The 21,230-nt window shown below is 42.6% G+C and overlaps 1 protein-coding gene across 2 annotated transcripts in view; it reads left to right on the forward strand.

Annotated features, from left to right (window-relative positions):
• The first annotated feature begins 1,355 nt into the window (after positions 1 to 1,355).
• The window catches only part of LOC126278155 (dipeptidyl aminopeptidase-like protein 6), a 752,824-nt gene continuing 732,949 nt past the window's right edge, over positions 1,356 to 21,230 (forward strand). For both annotated transcript variants that reach the window (XM_049978055.1, XM_049978056.1), the window contains exon 1: positions 1,356 to 1,472. In XM_049978055.1, the coding sequence (XP_049834012.1) occupies positions 1,440 to 1,472 (33 nt within the window). In that variant the 5' untranslated portion in view covers positions 1,356 to 1,439. The remainder of the gene's footprint in view (positions 1,473 to 21,230) is intronic.

A 21,230-nucleotide genomic window follows, 5' to 3' on the forward strand; every position in this document is an offset into this window, starting at 1 on the left:
GCTGATACTGGTCTTCGGATGACCTTACTAGACGGTAAATTACAGCATCATCTGCGAACAGTCTAAGAGAACTGCTCAGATTGTCACCCAGGTCATTTATATAGATCAGGAACAGTAGAGCTCCCAGGACGCTTCCCTGGGGAACACCTGATAACACTTCAGTTTTACTCGATGATTTGCCATCTATTACTACGAACTGCGACCTTCCTGACAGGAAATCACGAATCCAGTCGCACAACTGAGACGATACCCCATAGCTCCGCAGCTTGATTAGAAGTCGCTTGTGAGGAACGGTGTCAAAAGCTTTCCGGAAATCTAGAAATACGGAATCAACTTGAGATCCCCTGTCGATAGCGGCCATTACTTAGTGCGAATAAAGAGCTAGCTGCGTTGCACAAGAGCGATGTTTTCTGAAGCCATGCTGATTACGTGTCAATAGATCGTTCCCTTCGAGGTGATTCATAATGTTTGAATACAGTATATGCTCCAAAACCCTACTGCAAACAGTCAATGATATAGGTCTGTAGTTAAATGGATTACTCCCACTACCCTTCTTGAACACTGGTGCGACCTGCGCAATTTTCCAATCTGTAGGTACAGATCTATCGGTGAGCGAGCGGTTGTATATGAGTGCTAAGTAGGGAGCTATAGTATCAGCGTAATCTGAAAGGAACCTAATCGGTATACAATCTGGACCTGAAGACTTGCCCGTATCAAGCGATTTGAGTTGCTTCGCAACCCCTAAAGTATCTACTTCTAAGAAACTCATGCTAGCAGATGTTCGTGTTTCAAATTCTGGAATATTCCATTCGTCTTCCCTGGTGAAGGAATTTCGGAAAACTGCGTTCAATAACTCCGCTTTAGCGGCACAGTCGTCGATAACAATCTGGCGCAGTTTCGGACAAATATCATCTTATTCGCAAATTTGGTTGACGATATTACTGTATGTTGATTGTTTATGAATATGTGTGCGCTGTGTGTACTGTATGGGCGGGCTGAGATGAATCAATCAATAAATTACATAATCAGAAAAAGAAATTAATGGAGGACGGGTAAACGTGGATGGATTCCGGTAAGGGTCAGTCACGAGTGGACTAGTCCTCGAAGATGAACGGGTTTGATCGTCTCTAGTCGGCGTGCAGCTCGGCCTCTACAGCAGCAGCGGCAGCAGCAGCAGGCACTCGCAGCCCCACGGCACCCGGCTCGCTCCCTAGCTAGGCGCGCGCGGCTGCGGACGGCGTTGCAGAGCGCGTGTGGCGGGTTGCAGGCCTCCGCGGCGCGCGCCATGCGGCCCCGGGCCGGCCCCGGCCCCCGAGCTCCCGCCCCCGCCGCCGCCCGCGCCGCCCACGCCGCCTCCCAGCGGGGACCGCCCGTAGCAGCGGCCGAGCTGCAGCCGCCAAGACACCCACCGCACCCGGACACCGCGCAATAACACAGACATGTCCGACCCCGACAACAACTTCGACGATGAGGTAAGCGTCGTTCTACCCCCAGCTTTCTTGGGCCCGTATTACACTGATAAACATCTTTGACAATTCTTTTATAAAATCTAGGGTTTAGCTCTTTCATAACAATTATATAGTACCATCACCAAAGAACTGATAAAACGGCTTTTGTAAAAGACATTTTGCAAAGTTCGTTTACAGTGTAATACGAACCTAACAGGCTTGGACCGTTTCTCAGCAAAGACACATAGTTCTTCAAAATAATTGTCTGATAGAAATGGATTTTGATAAATAGGAATGTTTGAGTCGTTTAGAAAACATCAAAAGTTACCAACAATAAGACGAGCTACTTAGCTACGTAAGGATCCTAAACAATCATCCCCTTATCTGAGTTATATAGAAACAGAAAGAAGACAAATAATACATTTAATACATTTTATCAAGTTATTGGTGAGACAGGAACCATTGCTTCAGTACGCAATTTCCTATACGGCTATCATGTTGGAAATAGTCATTCTGATTTAGATTAGTTCTTGTAACGTCAAATGAGATATAAAATGCTATCATAGGGAATAAAAAATATATTCCCTATTATAGCAGAAAACACATCATTAAGTCCTGCTTCGTTACTACATAAAGACCATGTGAGGGAGTTATATTGTAACGCTCTAGGGGATTACTACTTCAGTAACTCCACTCTAAAATCCCAGTGATCGTATATCCACAGGAAAGAAATCAAGCACAAATTTTTCATACATTCCTTACCTATTGAAATGATACTATTTTATTTGAGCGAGAATCGAACCTACGGTACTCGTACCAAATCCTATTACTCCACAAAGTCAGCAGTTCTTTTAATTACCTTAATTAATGACGTAATCACTTCTACTTTCTCGTAAAAGGACTGTTAGGAGCATTCTTACAACAGAAACAGTATTCTACACTAGTGACCATTAAAATTGCCACACCTAGAATAAATGCAGATGATAAAAGAGTATTCATTGGACAAATATATTATACTAGAACTGACATGTGATTACATTTTCACATAATTTGGGTGCATAGATCCTAAGAAATCAGTACCCAGAACAAACACCTCTGGCCGTAATAACGGCCTTGATACGCCTGGGCATTGAGTCAAACAGAGCTTGGGTGGCTGCCCATGCAGCTTCAACTCGATACCACAGTTCATCAAGAGTAGTGACTGGCGTATTGTGACGAGCCAGTTGTTCGGCCACCATTGACCAGACGTTATCAGTTGGTGAGAGATCTGGAGAATCTGCTGGCCAGGGAAGCAGTCGAACATTTTCTGTATCCAGAAAGGCCGGTACAGGACCTGCAACATGCGGTCGTGCATTATCTTACTGAAATGTAGGGTTTCGCAGGGATCGAATGAAGCGTAGAGCCTCGGCTCCTAACACATTTGAAATGTAACGTCAACTGTTCAACGTGCCGTCCATGCGAACAAGAGGTGACTGACCCTCAGAATCACACCGGGTGATGAGCCAGTATGGTGATGACGAATACACGCTTCCAATGTGCGTTCATCGCGATGTCGCCAAACACGGATGCGACCATCATGATGCTGCAAACAAAAGCTGGATTCATCCGAAAAAATGATGTTTTGCCATTCGTGCACCCAGGTTCGTCGTTGAGTACACCAACGCAGGCACTCCTGTCTGTGATGCAGCGTCAAGGGTAACCGCTGCCATGGTCTCCGAACTGATAGTCCATGCTGCTGCAAACGTCATTGAACTGTTCGTGCAGATAGTTGTTGTCTTGCATACGTCCTCATCTTTTGACTCACGGATCGATACGTGGCTGCACGATCCGTTACAGCCATGCGGATAAGATGCGTGTCATCTCGACTGCTAGTGATACGAGGCCGTTGGGTCCAGCAGGGCGTTCCGTACTATTCTCCTGAACCCACCGATTGCGTATTCTGCTAACAGTCATTGGATGTCGACCAACGCGAGCAGCAATGTCGCGATACGATAAACTGCAATCGCGTTACGCTACAATCCGACCTTTATCAAAGTCGGAAACGTGATGGTACGCATTTCTCCTCCTTACACGAGGTATCACAACATTTCACCAGGCAACGCCGGTCAACTGCTGTTTGTGTATGAGAAATCGGTTGGAAACTTTCCTCATGCCAGCACATTGTAGTTGTCACCACAGGCGCTAACCTTGTGTGAATGCTCAGAAAAGCTAATCATTTGCATATGTCAGCATCTTCTTCCTGTCGGTTAAATTTCGCGTCTGTAGCACGTCATCTTCGTGGTGTAGCAACTTTAATCGCCAGTAGTGTAATAAAAGGAACAGTATTCTATCTAGGTGAATGACTTAGAATAAAACATGGTTCCTAAAACAAATTTAGTCTGATGCAATTATTGTTTGGACTTTATCAAATATTGTTCCATGTCTACATTTACAAACGTAAGTAAAAAGACTTGCACTAGCCTGCAAGCCAAAAATGTTAGACAATCATTTCATTTCATTTACAAAATTGAGCAATATATTCTCTGGCGATAGATTAAATGTCCACTGTACAACATCTTCTTAGGGTCGTAAATACCGTTTTGGGGGCAACCCAATAAATGCGATGATACATCGGTCAATAACAATCCACATCCCGGACGTAATTACTACGCTTTTCCAGAAATTGTACACTCACTGTTCACTCCGGATATAGCTTCGTTGAGAGCTACCCGCTCACTCCATGTGCCTCAAAGACTTCTCGCACCACATCGCTCCCTTCCTCCTTTTAGATCCCCGCCTAACACTTCTCGTTGCGGAGTTAATTACTGCAGTATTTCCATCTTCTACAAACCTACATTCCCTTAGCATGAACCTGTTATTTATTGCATGTCATACATAAAACGACACAGTTTCAGAAACGACATTTAAAAAATACTTCCGTGTTACATCAAATTATAGAACGAGAACAGATACTTAATTAGATTTCAGGTCAAGTAAGTTATATGATACAAATATTATAGTCTTGATAGTTACATGTTGCGGTAATCACGTAAAATATTAACAGAAACATACTTCTTTATTACTGTATCTGTACGAAACATTTCTATCACGGACGAATAACAATTTTTTCAAGAAAATATGGATACACCAAATGGCACTATTTGAGATGCAGTGACGACTAATCTATTGCAGAGTACTACAAGGCTACCCTCCTCACGTTCTAACAAAGTTTGACAGGAATGTTGTTTCAATTCCAAACTTTTGTAGCAATGAAAACTGATGAGCTTCCACTAGAGTCTCATCATTCACTCCCCAATCTGGCACGAGTTCATTGAATATCATAGCAATAACAAAGTAACGTTCAAAACAAACAATGAAGCGACATTATTTTATCAGGAGTAAGACGGAGGAGTGATGAAACTATTTAACTAATGGTTACATTACAGCCATTAAGACGTCTAACTCCCCAGCTGTAGTTACTCAGCACAGTGTCCCAAAAATAAGGCAGGAACTAAAGTATATTATTACAAAGTCCTACTGTATTTTACTACCAATTAAATAACATGTCGGTCGCATGGCCATCAGAAAACGCCATTGCGTATCACACACTTCTTCTGATTTCGACTACAAGAAGAATAAATAATTGTTATTAGAACCAAGTTATCAACGGTAAGAGAAGGAAACAAATTATTTACAACATAAACCATGTCATTACAGCATAGACGTTTTTCGTCGCGGCGAGACCTTTTTACGAAATTTCAGTCACCAACTTTCTCTTCCGAATGCGAAAATATTTTGTTGAGCCCAACCTACATAGGTAGGAATGATCATCAAAATAAAATAAGAGAAATCAGAGCTCGAACAGAAAGGTTTAGGTGTTCGTTTTTCCCGCTCGCTGTTCGGAAGTGGAATAGTAGAGAGATAGTATGATTGTGGTTCGATGAACCCTCTGCCAAGCACTTAAATGTGAATTGCAGAGTAGTCATGTAGATGTAACACACTAGGTTTTTCGCTCTCACATAATGTGTGATAACCATTAACTGAGCAGAACTTGCATATAGAAAACGTAATCAGCACACAACAAACGTCATACGTAATTAACTATGAGAGTACATAAGGTTTCACTTTTGAATGCTAGCAATAACTTCGAACTGTTAACGGTACTTCATACCAAATTTCGTAGGAAAGAAAATGTATTGTGAGATTGGTGTTGGTATAATCTTTTTCTAAACAATTACGTTCTTGTCGATTGACGAAGGACGCAAGATATTATCCTTTCAGCCTGTTTTTGCACAGTTAACGCTTTGCCTGAGAGTGTAAAATGGCTAGAGAGTTTTCGACGATGACATTAATGAATTGCACTGTGGAAGTTAAGTCAAGATTCGGATGCATCCAACACCAAAATTAGCAGTTGCGTGCAGGGTAAGTGTTGCTGAAAAGGCATTTGAAGAAATCTATAGCTCCTCAATTCAGTTCAAGAAATCGTAATGACATAATACTTCCCCTCGTAGTAATTTTATTGCTGAGAGTGTATCTTCCCGTGAATTTCAGGGACTGTGTTTTCCTTTTCTAAGGTACGTAACAAATAATTTGCCAGCAAAATATCAAATGAATCTTTGATGTATTGTTATTCCACTGTCACCACTTCCACTGAGAATGACTATGAAGGTTCCGTCGCCAGTGAAGAACGAAATTTCTGTTTGTTGGCTTTGTTAACTTTACGTTTTGTCTCTTATACTGTTTCTCAAAGATAGACAGTATAAACACCCACATTTGCGAAAATTGAGTTTATTTCAGTCTTGTCGACAGTAGCTACAGGTGGTAAACTCACATGGTATTTGGCAGACTGAAAGCTTCAGATCGATGGTACAATTAGAGGTAAGGGAAGGATAGGGTTTATATCACGAATATACTCTTCTTCATTTAACTCTTTACTGGTTAACAGGATGTAACTGATTCCAGATAATGTCCGCCCAGGCATCTAGGTTACTGACATAGTCATTAAGTGAGATGTACGTTGATGAAAGTAATATGTAACTATTTTTGTAGCGTACACTTCCAGAATATTGAAACCATGTCTTCCAGTAACGCATTTGCTTCTGTTAGCGTCATAGCAATTGATTCTTTAGCGCTGTGCAGGTGGCTAAACAAAGCTACGACGAACTGTGCAACTCTTCCTTCAGTTAATCAGGTTTCTAAGATCACGGGCACGAAAATACTGAAAGTCAGTAGTACGCTTGTTTTGTATATACCACCGTCTATGGGTGAATTAGAATTTCCTGTGAGCCTGTCAATAAGTTTATACTGGCACTGTGCTTCCCTAATGCATGATTTATATCATAATCTCAAATCAATGGCCACTGTGGTTGTATAGTATCAGATATTTGACGGTGAAACTCATTTCAGAGGATGAGCATTGATGGAACAATAGTTCCTATGCAGTGATTGAAACTGACTTACCTTGACTTATATCTTCCAACAGCACGGTAATGGATGGCGCCTTACCAAGAACAATGAACCGATTCCATCGCATAATGGAACAGTGAATCTGAAACAATATCCTGTTAGTGTTTAGTCGCTTTGATCCCGTATAACCAAGATCCGTGTCAAATTTAACGAGACGGAGGTGAAGCTTGAAAACAAGATCGCGCATTAATAAAACATGAAGACATAGTTGGAGACAAAAAAGTATACTCAGCATTAACAAGTATCTCACTTGTAAGGAATAGAAACTGCAGTTTCGTACGGCAAGAGAACCGCCATTGAAGAGTGCTATTACTTCAAACAATGGTACATTGTTTATAGTTACGTGTCACGCTGTTGTTGATGCCACCTATGAACTCTCGGCATTAAATATCGTTTCATTCGCTGAACTGCATGTTGCTGGAGTTATCCCTCCGCAAGCCAAACTGTAATTGACCATGTGCTGTCATTTTATAGGATAAAAATCGTCACTTACTACACTCTCAAATATATATAACACAACAAGTATGTGATTGCGAGGCCTGTGGCCTCATAGTTCAGTAGTGTATACTTGCCATACTACCCAAAACAAACATACAGTCTCTTCCGAAAGCATCCCGAATTTAGACCTTTCACCATATAAAATTATGTGTAGTTAAGGTTTACTGCTCCTGATAGTATTTGTAAACTGTGAATGTGTTAAGTTCATAGCAGGATTTCCCAGCAGCAATACATCTGAGCAGAACACCGATCATCCGGAATAGATAGAAGACGTCGTAAATATTTTTAAAAAAAGAAGAAACAGCTTAAAATTTGTTGGTTGGTTAAGTTATGTTTTCATTTATATTTTGAACCTTGCATGAAAGTCTTCATTAAAAGATTTATTCGTAGCCTTGTGATCTAATGCACAATGTTGGTTTATATTTTGGTAATACACTGAACTACTTTTATCTGGTCATCATTAATCCGAATATTTTGTAGTAACTGTATATTATTTTTTACTCCAGAAGTAACAGGGGCAACAATTGACAACTAGAATCACTAACATTAAATTCAGCCAAACATGATGCTCAGATTCCGCCAACGTGTCAGCTAACAAATTGACACTGAGACCTACAGCGCTTTACTGTTTCTGGTTGTTGCGAGTGTAAAATGACACAGATAATGATGACGTTCGGCTTGTGGGGCGCTGAACTGCGCGGTTATCAGCACCCGTACAAATTTTCAACCTTTGCTCAGTCCAATCTCGCCACGCGCATGAATGATGATGAAACGATGAGGACAACACGAACACCCAGTCACCTCGAGACATGTGAAACCCCACCGGGAATCGAACCCGTGACCCCGTGCTTAGGAAGCGAGAACGCAACCGGTAGACCACGACCTGCGGACTACAATAACAGTGAAGAGGAAGATGTTACTATCTATGAATGGAGTAGTACTGGTAAACGATTATTGTAGAAAAATATTGCAGCTAAATCTGGGGTCGAAGTGTTTGCAAAGATTCCAAGATACTGAGAAGCAAGTGTTATAGACGTAAACAACAGGCTGCGGAATGACAATGATTTCTGATGAGAAAGTTATTTGCATTTGGTCGTCTATAATGTCGGTAATGATAATGGATCAGCGGACGAAATTGGTTCTCAGTCTGAAGACAAAATGACACATTGAGAGACAACACTGCAGCTTGACAAAGCATTAGGTGCTGTAAGTGGAAACAAGTTCAGCTAAAGTGCTGCTGGTGAAATGGCTGCGTGATGGTGCTGCACATAAACGTCATACGAATCTAGCTCAAGAGAAACTTATAATTACATTGGCATTTAGACCTGACCGCCCTTTCTTTTTCAATATTTGGTCAATTTATGTGTGAAAATAAGTTTAATCTTTACCTGAAATAATTATATTGTTTGTGTTTGTAGCTTTTAACCACCTTTTATTTTTTCATACTTCACGGATTATGTGGGTTTTGTATTGACCTGATGATGTAGAGTTCCGCCTAGCACTGATAAACGAGATTCCTCCGTGAAACTTTGATTACTTTGAAATTGTGTAGTAAACGTCTTTCCAATGATGCGTTAACATTCTGGTAGGGGACAATAACTTATTCGCTGCCCTTGTCTGTTTTCATCTGTATTGTGGTCAAATATCCAGCTGTGATCCCGAACACAAAAAGCCTACTTTATCGTTAGCGGTCATCGTCCTGCAGGTAGCTCATGGCAGCGCTGGTCGCTGGGTGACGCAGCGTTTCGCATTGCAGCTATTCGCCCGCAGTGCAGCCTGCGCTTACGACACGTAATCGCCTCTCCGGAGCTTCCAGTAGTTACCTTCGCCACAAAGCACTGTCTCTCTGTGTTGCGCTCACCCTCATGGCTTAAAATACGTGTAAAGCGACCAGGAACACGTGTCCAGTGCGGACTGAAAAAATAAGTTAATACGTGACAGCATTCCATATTTTCGAAACAGCTTCTGCGAGCGCAGAGTGAAACTCATACGGCATTGGCTTCTGAATTTCTGCGCATGTATCGAAATTGTTCAACTGTAACAAACTTTAGGAAACAGAACGTAGCTTACAGGAGTACATCACAAGGGTGCCTGAGGTGATGCAAGGTTATTACATGTCAATGAACCTAAAGCAGCAAACATTACAAGTACCCTAGACGCCAGGGTTAATTTGTAGGGTGTAGAACGTACTGGTTTCCACAAATCCACTATTTGTACACTTTCAAAAAATGGCTCTGAGCACTATGGGACTTAACTTCTGAGTTCATCAGTCCCCTAGAACTTAGAACTACTTAAAGCTAACTAATCTAAGGACATCACACACATCCATGCCCGAGGCAGCATTCGAACCAGCGAGCGTAGCGGTCGCGCTGTTCCAGACTGTAGCGCCTAGAACTGCTCGGCTACTCCGGCCGGCTGTACACTTTACTGCACGCTTTAAATTCTATGAAAATAATGTCACAGATCAAACAACACTATAATAACTGTCTTCATTTTCGATAATTGCTTGTTTAATTTATCGTTCTTTATTCTCCACATTTTGAGACATGGCACTGCTTTCGCATCGTAAGTTGAGCTTGTCAGCCAAACGGGTATTCTCAAGACAGTTTCTGCGGCAGAATAAATTTGTAGCTAACCGCGCCCAAATTGTTGTATTATTTCCTACCGGTCAAGCTGAACTGATACAAAAGTCTACTTAAGACATGAAGGCAATATTTTGCTCGATATGCAGTTTCAAATGTCCAATAATAGCTTTCGGTAACGGCGGCGCTGCTGTCACTGGCCCAGATTTTAGTGATATGCCTCCCGTGTTCGGGAACCAACACTATATCTTACAGAAAATTTACAAAAGTTTTATCCATTAGCTTTCACAACTGTCGATGGACTCTATAACTGATTTGTTATAATATTTACCAATTAAGAGCGTTAAATAGTTCTTTTCATTCTGTGGTCCGCAGGCCACCAAAAACAAGGAAACACATTATTAAAAAAAGGCTTAAGCACTACGGCACTTAACATCTGAGGCCATCAGTCCCCTAGACTTAGAACTACTTAAACCTAACTAACCTAAGGACATCAGACACATCCATGCCCGAGGCAGGATTCGAACCTGCGGGGACGGATGACTATAGCAATCTGGTCCCTTTAATCTCCCAAACCAATCAATCGAACCTGCGACCACATAAGCAGCGCGATTCCGGACTGACGTGCCTAGAACCGCAGGGCCACAGCGGCCGGCAACACATTGTTCTGCAAGGTTGTTTTTCTACACTGTATTTTATTTTTTCCTGTTGCCCATTTTCGACACATGGTAATTTCCAAACTGTCACGTACATGTTATCGGAAGTAGTATGTTATCCGATATTAAACGGGGTCAAAACGGAGATCTGCTAGTACTAACGAATAGAGGATGTAAGTGCTGCTTGTTCCGCCCCATTTAAGATCTGGCAATGTATTATGTCCCAGCGGATGTAGATAACGGCTTTAAAGAGGCCATGCTGTCAAACTTGGCCACTAACTGAAAGTAAATTATGCTACAAAAATCAAGTCTCTGTTGAACCAAAACTTCCTTCAATAGCGTTGTCTTCGTTGCTGACAAATTGTCTGTAGACCCAGATCTGTTAAGCCGCATCTGTGTCGATGTATGTGGATCAGAGTAAATTGTTGTTAACCTTTTGGATTTTAACTGAAACAAACATTATGAAAATAATCCCGATTGCGACACCTACGTCAAATTTTGTTAAAGTCTCAAATTTTTCACGATTACCATCCCTTTCTCCAGGCAAATACGTACAGGTACTGAATGACGGATCTGTATTTGCGTTCTCTTTTTGCCGACGAACCACTAACCGGTCTGAATAACAAATCATAATGACGACTTATTTCTACATTGCCGAAAAAAATTGAACCACCTCAAGAATAATAATTTATTGACATCTGAGCTGACGAATAGTTCATCATTGAACTAGTGCATACAGATTCGTCAGATACAGTCTGAAAAGCTTGTAAAGGTGTCGCAAACTAGGTTTTTGGTCCATTTACGATATAATTAGCATTGAATTTTCCGATTAGGCCGTTGCGCGCGCTACATCAAGCGGGCCACTGGAGACGGTGTCGTCACACGAGTTCTTCATCTGGTTTCCTAAAACCGAACAAGAGGACGATACAGAGATTGGACTTGCGACGGTAGTAAGAATCTAACCCTAGCTTAAGGCTGAGCAGTCTCATGTGCTGTCATCACCTAGTGGACGCAATTGCATGTGGGAGTGCAGTGGCTTGATTGGCTAACTTCAGTGTCAATTAACTCTGAAACGACACCAAGTATCGAATTTTCCTCTTAACAATTGTTTCTAAGGATATCCTACTCTGCCCTACCTTGACATGGCTTTCAGGTTGTTTCTGACCATCTTCTAGAACAAATTCAGACCAAATGTAACTCACATATCCCAATGGAGCATGCTCAAATAGTCGCATCAACAGTATAACAAATTCAGACCAAATGAAATCCACATGACCCTATGACGCATGCCTGAACAGTCGCATCAGCTTACAGTGCAGTCCCTATCCCCTTCATCCTGGCAACTACACAGTCGTTTATTCTCGCATACAAACGATCATAAACGTGCCGAATGGCATCCTGCGATAGAGTGAGCCAAGCATCTTTCGCCTTAAGTTGCAATTCAGTAACGGTTCTTGCAGGCCCTCTACCAAGTATGCTCCCGCTTCATCAAGTCCTGTATGTGTTTAATTAGTGACAAGTCTGGTGATCGTGCTTGGAAACTCGGTTGTTGTACACTACGAAGAGAAAGTTGCCTCGCACCAACCGTATGTGAATGTGCGTTGTCCTGCTGAATAAGCTCATTCGCTTCATATGGAAGAAATGGCAGGAACTCGCTTTACAACGCGGAAACACCAAGTATGACAGCGAGTTGTAACTGACAGCTTTGCACTCCAAGAAGCCTGCAGTGTAGAGGGCGAATGAACCTCTGGAACGCTCTGGAAATGACGTGTCACCAGGTCTAAAAAATGTTCAAACGTGGGTGAATTCCTGAGGGACCAAACTGCTGAGGTCATCGTTCGCTAGACGTACACACTACTTAAACTAAATTGTGCAGAGGACAAAACACACACCCATGCCCGTAGGAGGACACGAACCTCCGGCGGGAGGGGCTGCGCAGTCCGTGACATTCATCAGGTCTACTCCATTCAAATAAATATACGTCCATCATACGGACAGAAACTGCTGTTACCGCTGTAGGCAACTTGTTAAATACTGCCTAGTCGTCGATTATGAGATGTCTTTATCAGAACGCTAGAGATCAATTCAAGCAGATCGTATTACTAAAAAGTAAGTGACAATACTTAACTTTGAGAATTACATAGATGTGTCGCAAGCAAAGGGGGACAGACAAAATAACAAGCTTCTTCAGTCAATACAGTTCCTAATACAAGCAAAGTAACACGGCTGACACCTCTATTCAGGTCGCTAGTCTCGAAGCTTCTCTTCGACTGGACCGCGAACAATCGGGCGCGGCTCTTACGTCTTCTTCGCTGCTGTCGCCTTGTCGTCCTGGAGAGGGGTTGGTCAGCATGAAATTGGCTGACGTCTTTTCACAGCCCACTCTGCTATATCGCTCCCGACTGCCTTGCCGGCGACTGACTTTAAGCAGTAACACAACCGAGTACAATTCTACTCTCCAGAAACTCTTTCACGACATCAAAGTAGTCATTCTAGGCAGTGTCATGGTGTCAGTCGTGGCCTGGCCAGAGATTCATATAATCTTAGTCCTTCTGCAAGTGGACGGGTCCCAATGGACCCTGATGACACATTGGGCGCAGCAGGCGCCTGGGTCTCGTCCCTGGATGACGTTCGGTCTGCAAACATTGCTCGCACTTTGAGTCTGTCTCGTCGTGCGAACTGTACTACGCGGACGTCCAGGACCTGGTCCACTGGTGTGGAAATATTGCACAGACCACAGATGTCATCATCTGTACAAGACAGATACATTGTGCCCAACATGTGCAGCAATCTATCGATGTGCCCCTGGAGAGCCAAAACAGAGGGTACATTGAAAGGCCACCTAAATCCCATCTGATGTCCGATGAGGTTGACAAATGAATCACTAGCGCTACGGCCCTTCAGTACGGACGCATTATACTCTGATGCCACTAACACACCCCTTGAGGGTGTTGCATTTTTCTCCAGCCATTGTATAACGAGACACTGCGTCAGGCTGGAATTTCTATACTTGTTTGATATAGATAAATCATGAAAGTTGTCTCTCAATACTTCTTCAGTGAAGTACAGCGTAAGAGCTGTTGACTGTCAGTTCTTCTGAATGATGCTGGGCTTTAGACTTAGATTTTATTTTTCCGTTGTAGCTACAGTTCTTAGGACTTCGAGGCGCTGATCGTTAAATATTGAGATATAGCTACAGAATCGTAATTCACTGTTTTTAACGTAAAGCTCTTATAACAAAGATTCTATTCACTGAACATAGTTTAACTCTTTCAAGTATCACGGAACTTATTTGTTTCCTTTGTGATTCTGAAAGCATAAGTGGCTACATTAATTTCGAACCGTCATTTATTTTGTTTCACTTACTGAAGAACTAGCAGGCATTTTGTTTTACTTACTAAACAAACATCCTTATTTAGTTTTGGAGAATTTGTCTGTGGAAATTTTGTTGAATAAACCTTTCCCATACCTAGGCTGCTTACCTGTACATACCGGAAACAATGCCACGAAAGGCATAAGCAGAGGGAAAACATGCTTACGTCCCTCCACCCTCCAGTCATCCCAGTCTTTTTTATGTAATCAATCAAAATTTGCTAAAATTTTACGCAATGAAACTAAGGGCCACTTATTCAATATTATAGAAGAGGTGGAAATGATGTAATGCCTTAAAATTATTTGTTACTTTACATCCTCCGATAGCCCACGAGCAACAAGCCGTTTGTGGTCCGCGTGCAACCTGTGCTGGAGTCACCTGGTGTGGAGCATTACAACCCCAGCTCCAGGATTTTAACCTCCTGCAGGCCTGGTTACCGCAGAGGACCAGAATAAATTTAGATTTAGAGCAGTACAGGATAGGTTGCACTCCTGCAAATGCTTTTAACACACTATTTTTTAACATTTAAGCTTAACAGCGCATCATTCTAGTTTGTGTATGGTTGGAGCTAACCAGGGGGATTCTATTGGTTGCTCTGTTTTCCCTGATCGTGTCCTCAAGATCCAACTGTCTGAAGACTTTACTCATAATTATGCGCGATCTTGCGGACAGTGGAACAGATGAAACATGGTCCTACTGCTAAATTCCTTGTCTGTTCCGGTTCCCTGAGTGTCTCTACTCTCTACAACGCTTGTACCCAACTGATATAGTCCAGAATATCCACGACGCCCTCTTCCAACTACAAAGGCTGGGGAAGGATCTGTCTTTTGCTGGGTACCAGGGCACAAGGGGAGCGAAAGGTCTGATTTAACAGCCAAGGAGACGTGTCGTGATCCTCAGTTAGATCAGTGTGTCATTCATCTGCATGCTGTAACCTCGCTGTTGATGTACAGGTTCCGTTGTCGACGGGAAGAAGAAGGCTGGAAGTAACGGACAATAAGCTGCGTCTAGTAAAGTCCACAACGGGGACGTGGCGTATTCCTTTCCAGCCACATAGAAGTTCATAAAATAAAATAAACTTCTACAAATCATACGACTGTTGGTAAATTATTGCATCAAGAATGCCTGATAGAAGGTTGTATGTCGGAAAGTACAGACCATCACTTGTACTTCTTCTCGCTAATGAGTTTCTGCTGATGGAGTTCTTTCACAGAGCCTGTTCCAAGCTTCCCTCCTTCTCACGCAGTCTATCATGTAGCTAGGCTTTGGCAGGTATTTTCTAATTATATTCGATATATGATAACAAAATTTCTATTCTCTCCGAAATTTCTTCTTTCATGTTTCGTTTCTTAGTTAATTTAGTTCATACTTACTTGGAAGCATCTACTTCTTCAGTAATTTTTGCATTTACAGTTGCATTCTTAATTTTTTCTTTCGTTTATCCTATTGATGACGTGTTGTTTGTACTTTAGTGTATTCGCATAAGTTCCAGGTGTTCCAGTTTTAATGAACAGCGATGTATTTGTCGAGAGACCTCATGTCGGACAGTTCACGGCATTGGCTGCAGCGCCGGGCTGGGCCGGGCCGGGCCGTGCTTTACGGCGTACGCCAACTGGAGAGGAACGCCGCACTCGGAGCGCACATTCTCGTGACACGGCCGGCGCTAGCGCTGCGCCGCGCCGGGTAATTGCCGGCAGTAGGGCGGCGCCAAATGGCAATTTCCGCCGCGTTACGCGCGTCACGCTGGCCACGAGCAGCACTCCCCCCCCCCCCCCCCCCGTCCCCATCCCCCGGCCATTCGTCCACATCCCTCCACTACTCCCCTCCCCCCCTCCAACCCCGTCGTCCTGTTTATAAATAGGGCCGGCAGATATTAAAACCCAAGCACGGCCGTCACGCAGCGCCGCCGCAGTGTCCTCGTAAAAGCGGCGCTTAAATCTTCGTCACCTCAACTGGGCCCGCCTCCGGGCGCGCCGCACGGGCTAATCTCCGCTACGCCGCAGCCGGCGCTCAGTGAGGCACTTCAGCAGCCGCCGTATCCGACACGGCACAGCCCGACGTGCGAGCCACGTTCCCCGGCCCTGACGGACTCGCAAGATGAGCCACCTGACAAGCGCTTTACGGCCAGGACGCTAGAACGGTCTTTTTCTGCTCTCACGTAAACACTTTACACAGATTTTTTCCTTCAGCCGTATGTATGATAAAGCCCATTACATTCATTCCAGTACCTACCACTTTCCTCTGTACAGAATGCTCCCCAGCTCTATAGCCGACGGGTAGTCATAAAGTTTTAATTACCACCTAGGAGAAATGAAGCATCCACCAGAAACTTCGTGGTCATACCAGTCTTTTTCTAAAACTCATCTTTAATGTAACACATTTTTCCAAGAACAGGTAGCGTGGAGGAGATCTTGACCGCAGCAGAGTGCATTTTTGCTCTACAGAAAGTATTCCACCTCAAAAATCACCACTTCATCGGTCTGGAAAAGCCTTCCCTCCAATGGTTTCTTCATCTGAGGAAAGAGGAACAATGTGAGTACCATGTCAGGAGAATACGGGGGTTCAAGCAAAATTCGATAGCCCAAACACAGAGCATTCCGTGACTGTGAACTGTTGATTGCAACCTCCATTAGTTAGGGAAAACGAAATTTCCCCTCACTAAATTTTATGAAACGAAGACTATTTAAATGCGACTGTGTTCTCTGCATCCCATCAACAACGAAAAGCTATAACACACAGGTTGTTAGACTGTTATATGGACAAACAAAAAGTGCTGGTAGAGGACAATTAAGAAAGCAAATAATCGTAATATTTGGATGATGATATTAATAGTGCTGTAACATCGACATGTCGATACTAGTGTATATGCCGTATCACTGAAATCATCAGTTTCCGGATATATCTTTATTAGGATTATTTGCTTCGTTCATAGTCCCCACTCGCCGGTTTTGTTTGTGCCTATAACACTGAACCACCCTGCCCACACTCCTTGGACAGCCTCCTGAAAACCATCGATCCAGCAGCCTCCCTTTATTCGTCAGAATAATCGGTAGTAGGCTCCTTTGACTGTTTAACCCTTACAAGACTAACCTCTTGGTACCATAACATGGCACTCCTAAAGAAACAATAGTCGTTGATTTGTACAAACAGCCAAGAGGTTGCAGAAAGATTTAATTTGATCTAGTTCTGACACCAAATAAGGGAGCCTTCATTAGAAAAAAACCGGAAACAGTTGAAAAACAGATTTATGATCAAAACTATCTACGAATATTGAAGAGCTTCTTAAAATCATATTTAAAGTTATATAAAAATTAAAGTTGTTGGAACTGACATAACAATTGTACTTGTCACTAAAAATTATAACTACACGACGTACCATACCGTAGGCTGCTAAGGGCTGTACAATATGCTGCGGCATGTGGGATAATTTTTACTGACAAGTACATTTGTTATGTCAGTTCCAATCGCTTTAAATTTTATATGGTTTTCGATATGATTTTAAGAAGTTATTTTGTATGACAAGAGCAATTTTCTTGCAAATCTGTTTTTCAAATATCACTACAGGTAATTGTTGTTTCGTTTTTTCTGATGAAGACAACCCATAGGCGGTGTCCAGACCAGAATAAGATAAATCTTGTTGCAACCGATTGGCTATATTATATAAATCATATTCTTGTACAGTTGCTGGCTCACAACCATGTTTAAAATTGTAATACCGACTTTTTCTTGTCGTTAGTGAATCCACATGTTTCCATAGCTTTACTCCTTCATCTAGCGATAGTAGTGATAAGCCTAGCACCCGCCCATAGCGAGTGTGATGATACAAAAGTCATCTAAAGTGCGTGACTAACCTGCAAACTTTCTGCTCCTGACGAAAACGAATTAACCGTAAGGTCATACACTTTTCAGATGGGCTACTCTACTTTGTTTAGGCACTTTCGGTGTAGTGCTGAGCTGTTGTGACACACGGATCTCTATTTGTACCTCTATTCCAAATATATACCTGCAAGCAAATACAGAGCCAGTTAAGATAATGGTCATTGATTGTTCAGTCTCAGTTAAAATTTTTTTATTTAGGTTACATCTTTCGATCATCAGGATATTACTTTAGAGTGGCAGTCTGATATGCTGTTTTGAGTAGAAAATAGGGGTTGCTGACGCAACTACTTTCGTCTGAAGATGAACCACAGTTATCGAAACAACAGGTGCAAATTAAACGAAACAGTACATGAGAATTACCTTAATTATATAAACAGCTGTTGGAACTCTCAGGCACGGTTATGTAGACTATTAGTAAATAAAGAGCCAATTATTTGAGTTTATTTTACTTTTCAATAACACTTTACAACTACGTCCCATATGCTGCTCGACAACAGGTAGTCCTGGTATAGAATTCTAAAACCCTGGTGTTTGATCGGCGAGGGGAGTGGAGATGGTGCCGTAAATATTTTGATGACTAGACTTCGTGCGAAGGTCCTGGATTAAATACCACATCTCTGCGCAATGTCTCACAGTGTGAAACTGTTCATGGGGTTACGTCTGTCTGTCTGGGAAGCTACCCTATTCGTTAAGCTATCGAGAAGAGTAGGTCGACAGCTTGCAGCACTCACACACACCCATTACAGTCACCTACAGGCAGCAGATGCACTTAAGACATAATCACTTCATTTCGAGAAGGGCGAGTACCACATTGTGAGAAGGAATGGAAACATTCCCAGTAAAGGGGCTGAATCAACTGTCCGGGATTCCCCAGCCAGCTTTATTTCAATGGAATCTTACGTCCACAGAGGCAAAGACCGAGAAAACAACTTTCAGCAGTACTTCCTCTATGCGTTTAACAAACTGCTCAAAAATTTGACCAATCATCTTGACGATTCTGATGCCCCAATTTAGATTTCTCGTTCTACAACTAATCAAATGAAGTACGAGAAACTGTGACGAATACGTGATAGAAAACTTAACTTGAATACGCAACACAAAGCCCAAAAACACCAATAACAAACCGAATATGGGTTCTGTACCAACTGTTCGTCTGTGATCAAGTGTAGTCTTAAATTGTCGGAGAGCAGGAAAATGATACCATAAATCTCATAAAACTAAAACAAACAATATTTACAGTGAAACAAAAATAAATACGTACCAAAATAAAGTTGTCTATACCACAGTGCAACTTTCTGTACTCAAAATCTGCTGCTGGTAAACTTTTAATACAATTTTGCTATATCTTTTGCTTTGCTACATGGTTGGATTCTCCTTGTCATCCTGTACGCACTAGACGTCACGGCTCAGACTGTTCCACTCTTCGATGGCATGCTTTCTGAAGGGTTTCTGCGAAAACGCGCTCCAAGTATGACGAGATTTCAAAACCGTTCTTTCCGTCTCCTGTCAGAAGATATCAACAGCAGTTCCATTCGTTTGACTTCTGTCTCCTGGAAGAATGTGTTGACAAGGTGGAGGAGCTGGCCGCGGTGGTCGTGCGGTTCTAGGCGCTCCAGTCAGGAGCGGCGCTGCTGCTACGGTCGCAGGTTCGAATCCTGCCTCGGGCATGGGTGTGTGTGATGTCCTTAGGTTAGAAATGTTGGCTTCAGGGCTGGAGAACAGGTCGGAATGTCACGCCCGATACTACACAGCCCACAAATTACGCTAGACAGCCATAAGAGGTACCCGACATCTGTAATTTACACCAGCCGAAAATGTGGTTCACAGCCTCTATACTGAATCCGTGCGTTGCTGCCTGCCCACCTGCACACACTAGTAGACTCCTCGTTGAATGTCAGGCCAACCCACGCACTTGTGATTGGTGAACGAAATCCGACGCTATATATCATGGCATCTCCTCCCACGTGTCCCCTTGCCCACCTCTTCCGAGTACCGTAGCACTACGCTGGTACATTTCTATTGTTCCTCGTAATTGACATCTACATGCCAAACTGATAGTGTGGAGCCTGTTGTGTATTGCCTGGATCGACAAAACTCCTGCAGTTGCCTCCACGTGACAGCACGAACTCTCTAGTAAATTTCTCGGGATATCTATGAGCATTAATTTGTAGGCATCCAAAACCTGCTGAAGTTATTGACCCCGAGAAACAATTACGATGCAAGTCTTCAAAGTAGAGCAGATAAATTGCGCTATGAGTTCTTGAATAGGTGATAAACATGTTTCTCACTAAAGGGGAGAAATATTGCATCAATAACATTTGTTTTCTTTGCTGATATGACACCTCTTCCAGCAACATATCCAACCCGTTGATCAGAAAGTTGAATGTTAGCATCATTTGTTTCCATGTGTTGCATGTAGTTTGCAGTCCGACATTACTTACTATATCCCCAAAAACGAATACAATGCTTTTTATACATCAGGAAAGAAACTGATCACAATATCATCGTATACGCTGAAAGACCAGAATGTGTGGCCTCTGTATTGCAACGGAATACCGTCACAATGAAACAGACAAATTATAAATGCAGATAAACTGCCTATATCGACTGTTTAGAGGGCTGCATACTAGGTGCAGCTGCAGGGCCGTAATTAGGTTCTGAGATTCAAATCAAGTCTTAATAACTCTAAGATCTCGACACATGCCAGATTAAAATGATTAACTTTCCAATAAAATGCGCATAAATTCTCGTAAAACTGACTTAGAAACTGTTCCAACACAATTTGCACAGAGTCACATAAAATACTGAAACATAAAGCCCTCTAGAACCTCAGTTTAATCAAGAATGTTTTGCTAACACTGTTGGAAGTTAACTCATTTACGTAGAAGACGCTGCAAACTTTCCTACTCGGAGCAGTTTGCAAATGGGAAGGAAACGAATCCAAGACCCACTAACCAATACAATTAATGAGACAACGCAAATTGGGTAGCAAATTTCTACAAAGTGTGAATTGGTCGGGGAGCGGAAAGCGCTAATGAGATTTGCAACACTTACTCGAAATTAGGCAAACGTATGTCAGACGGCCCCGATCGCCCCTAGATAAGGATCACCCTAGTCGGTGTCAGCAGACACGTACCTCAGGATCAGACATCTGTCTTCCTCCACGGTAGGACCACAAGTATCCGAAATTTGCCTCCTCCAAATATAAAACCTTATTTTTAGAAGACTCCGCTTGGAAAAGAGAACACAATGCCACTGCTAACGTTATCACCGACAAGTTGCTGTTTACGTGAATACTATAGATCCCTGCAGAATTTCCAGTCATTGACTTACAGAAAGAAACTTAACA

This window comes from Schistocerca gregaria, chromosome 6 (assembly GCF_023897955.1).
Source record: "Schistocerca gregaria isolate iqSchGreg1 chromosome 6, iqSchGreg1.2, whole genome shotgun sequence".
NCBI lineage: Eukaryota > Metazoa > Arthropoda > Insecta > Orthoptera > Acrididae > Schistocerca > Schistocerca gregaria.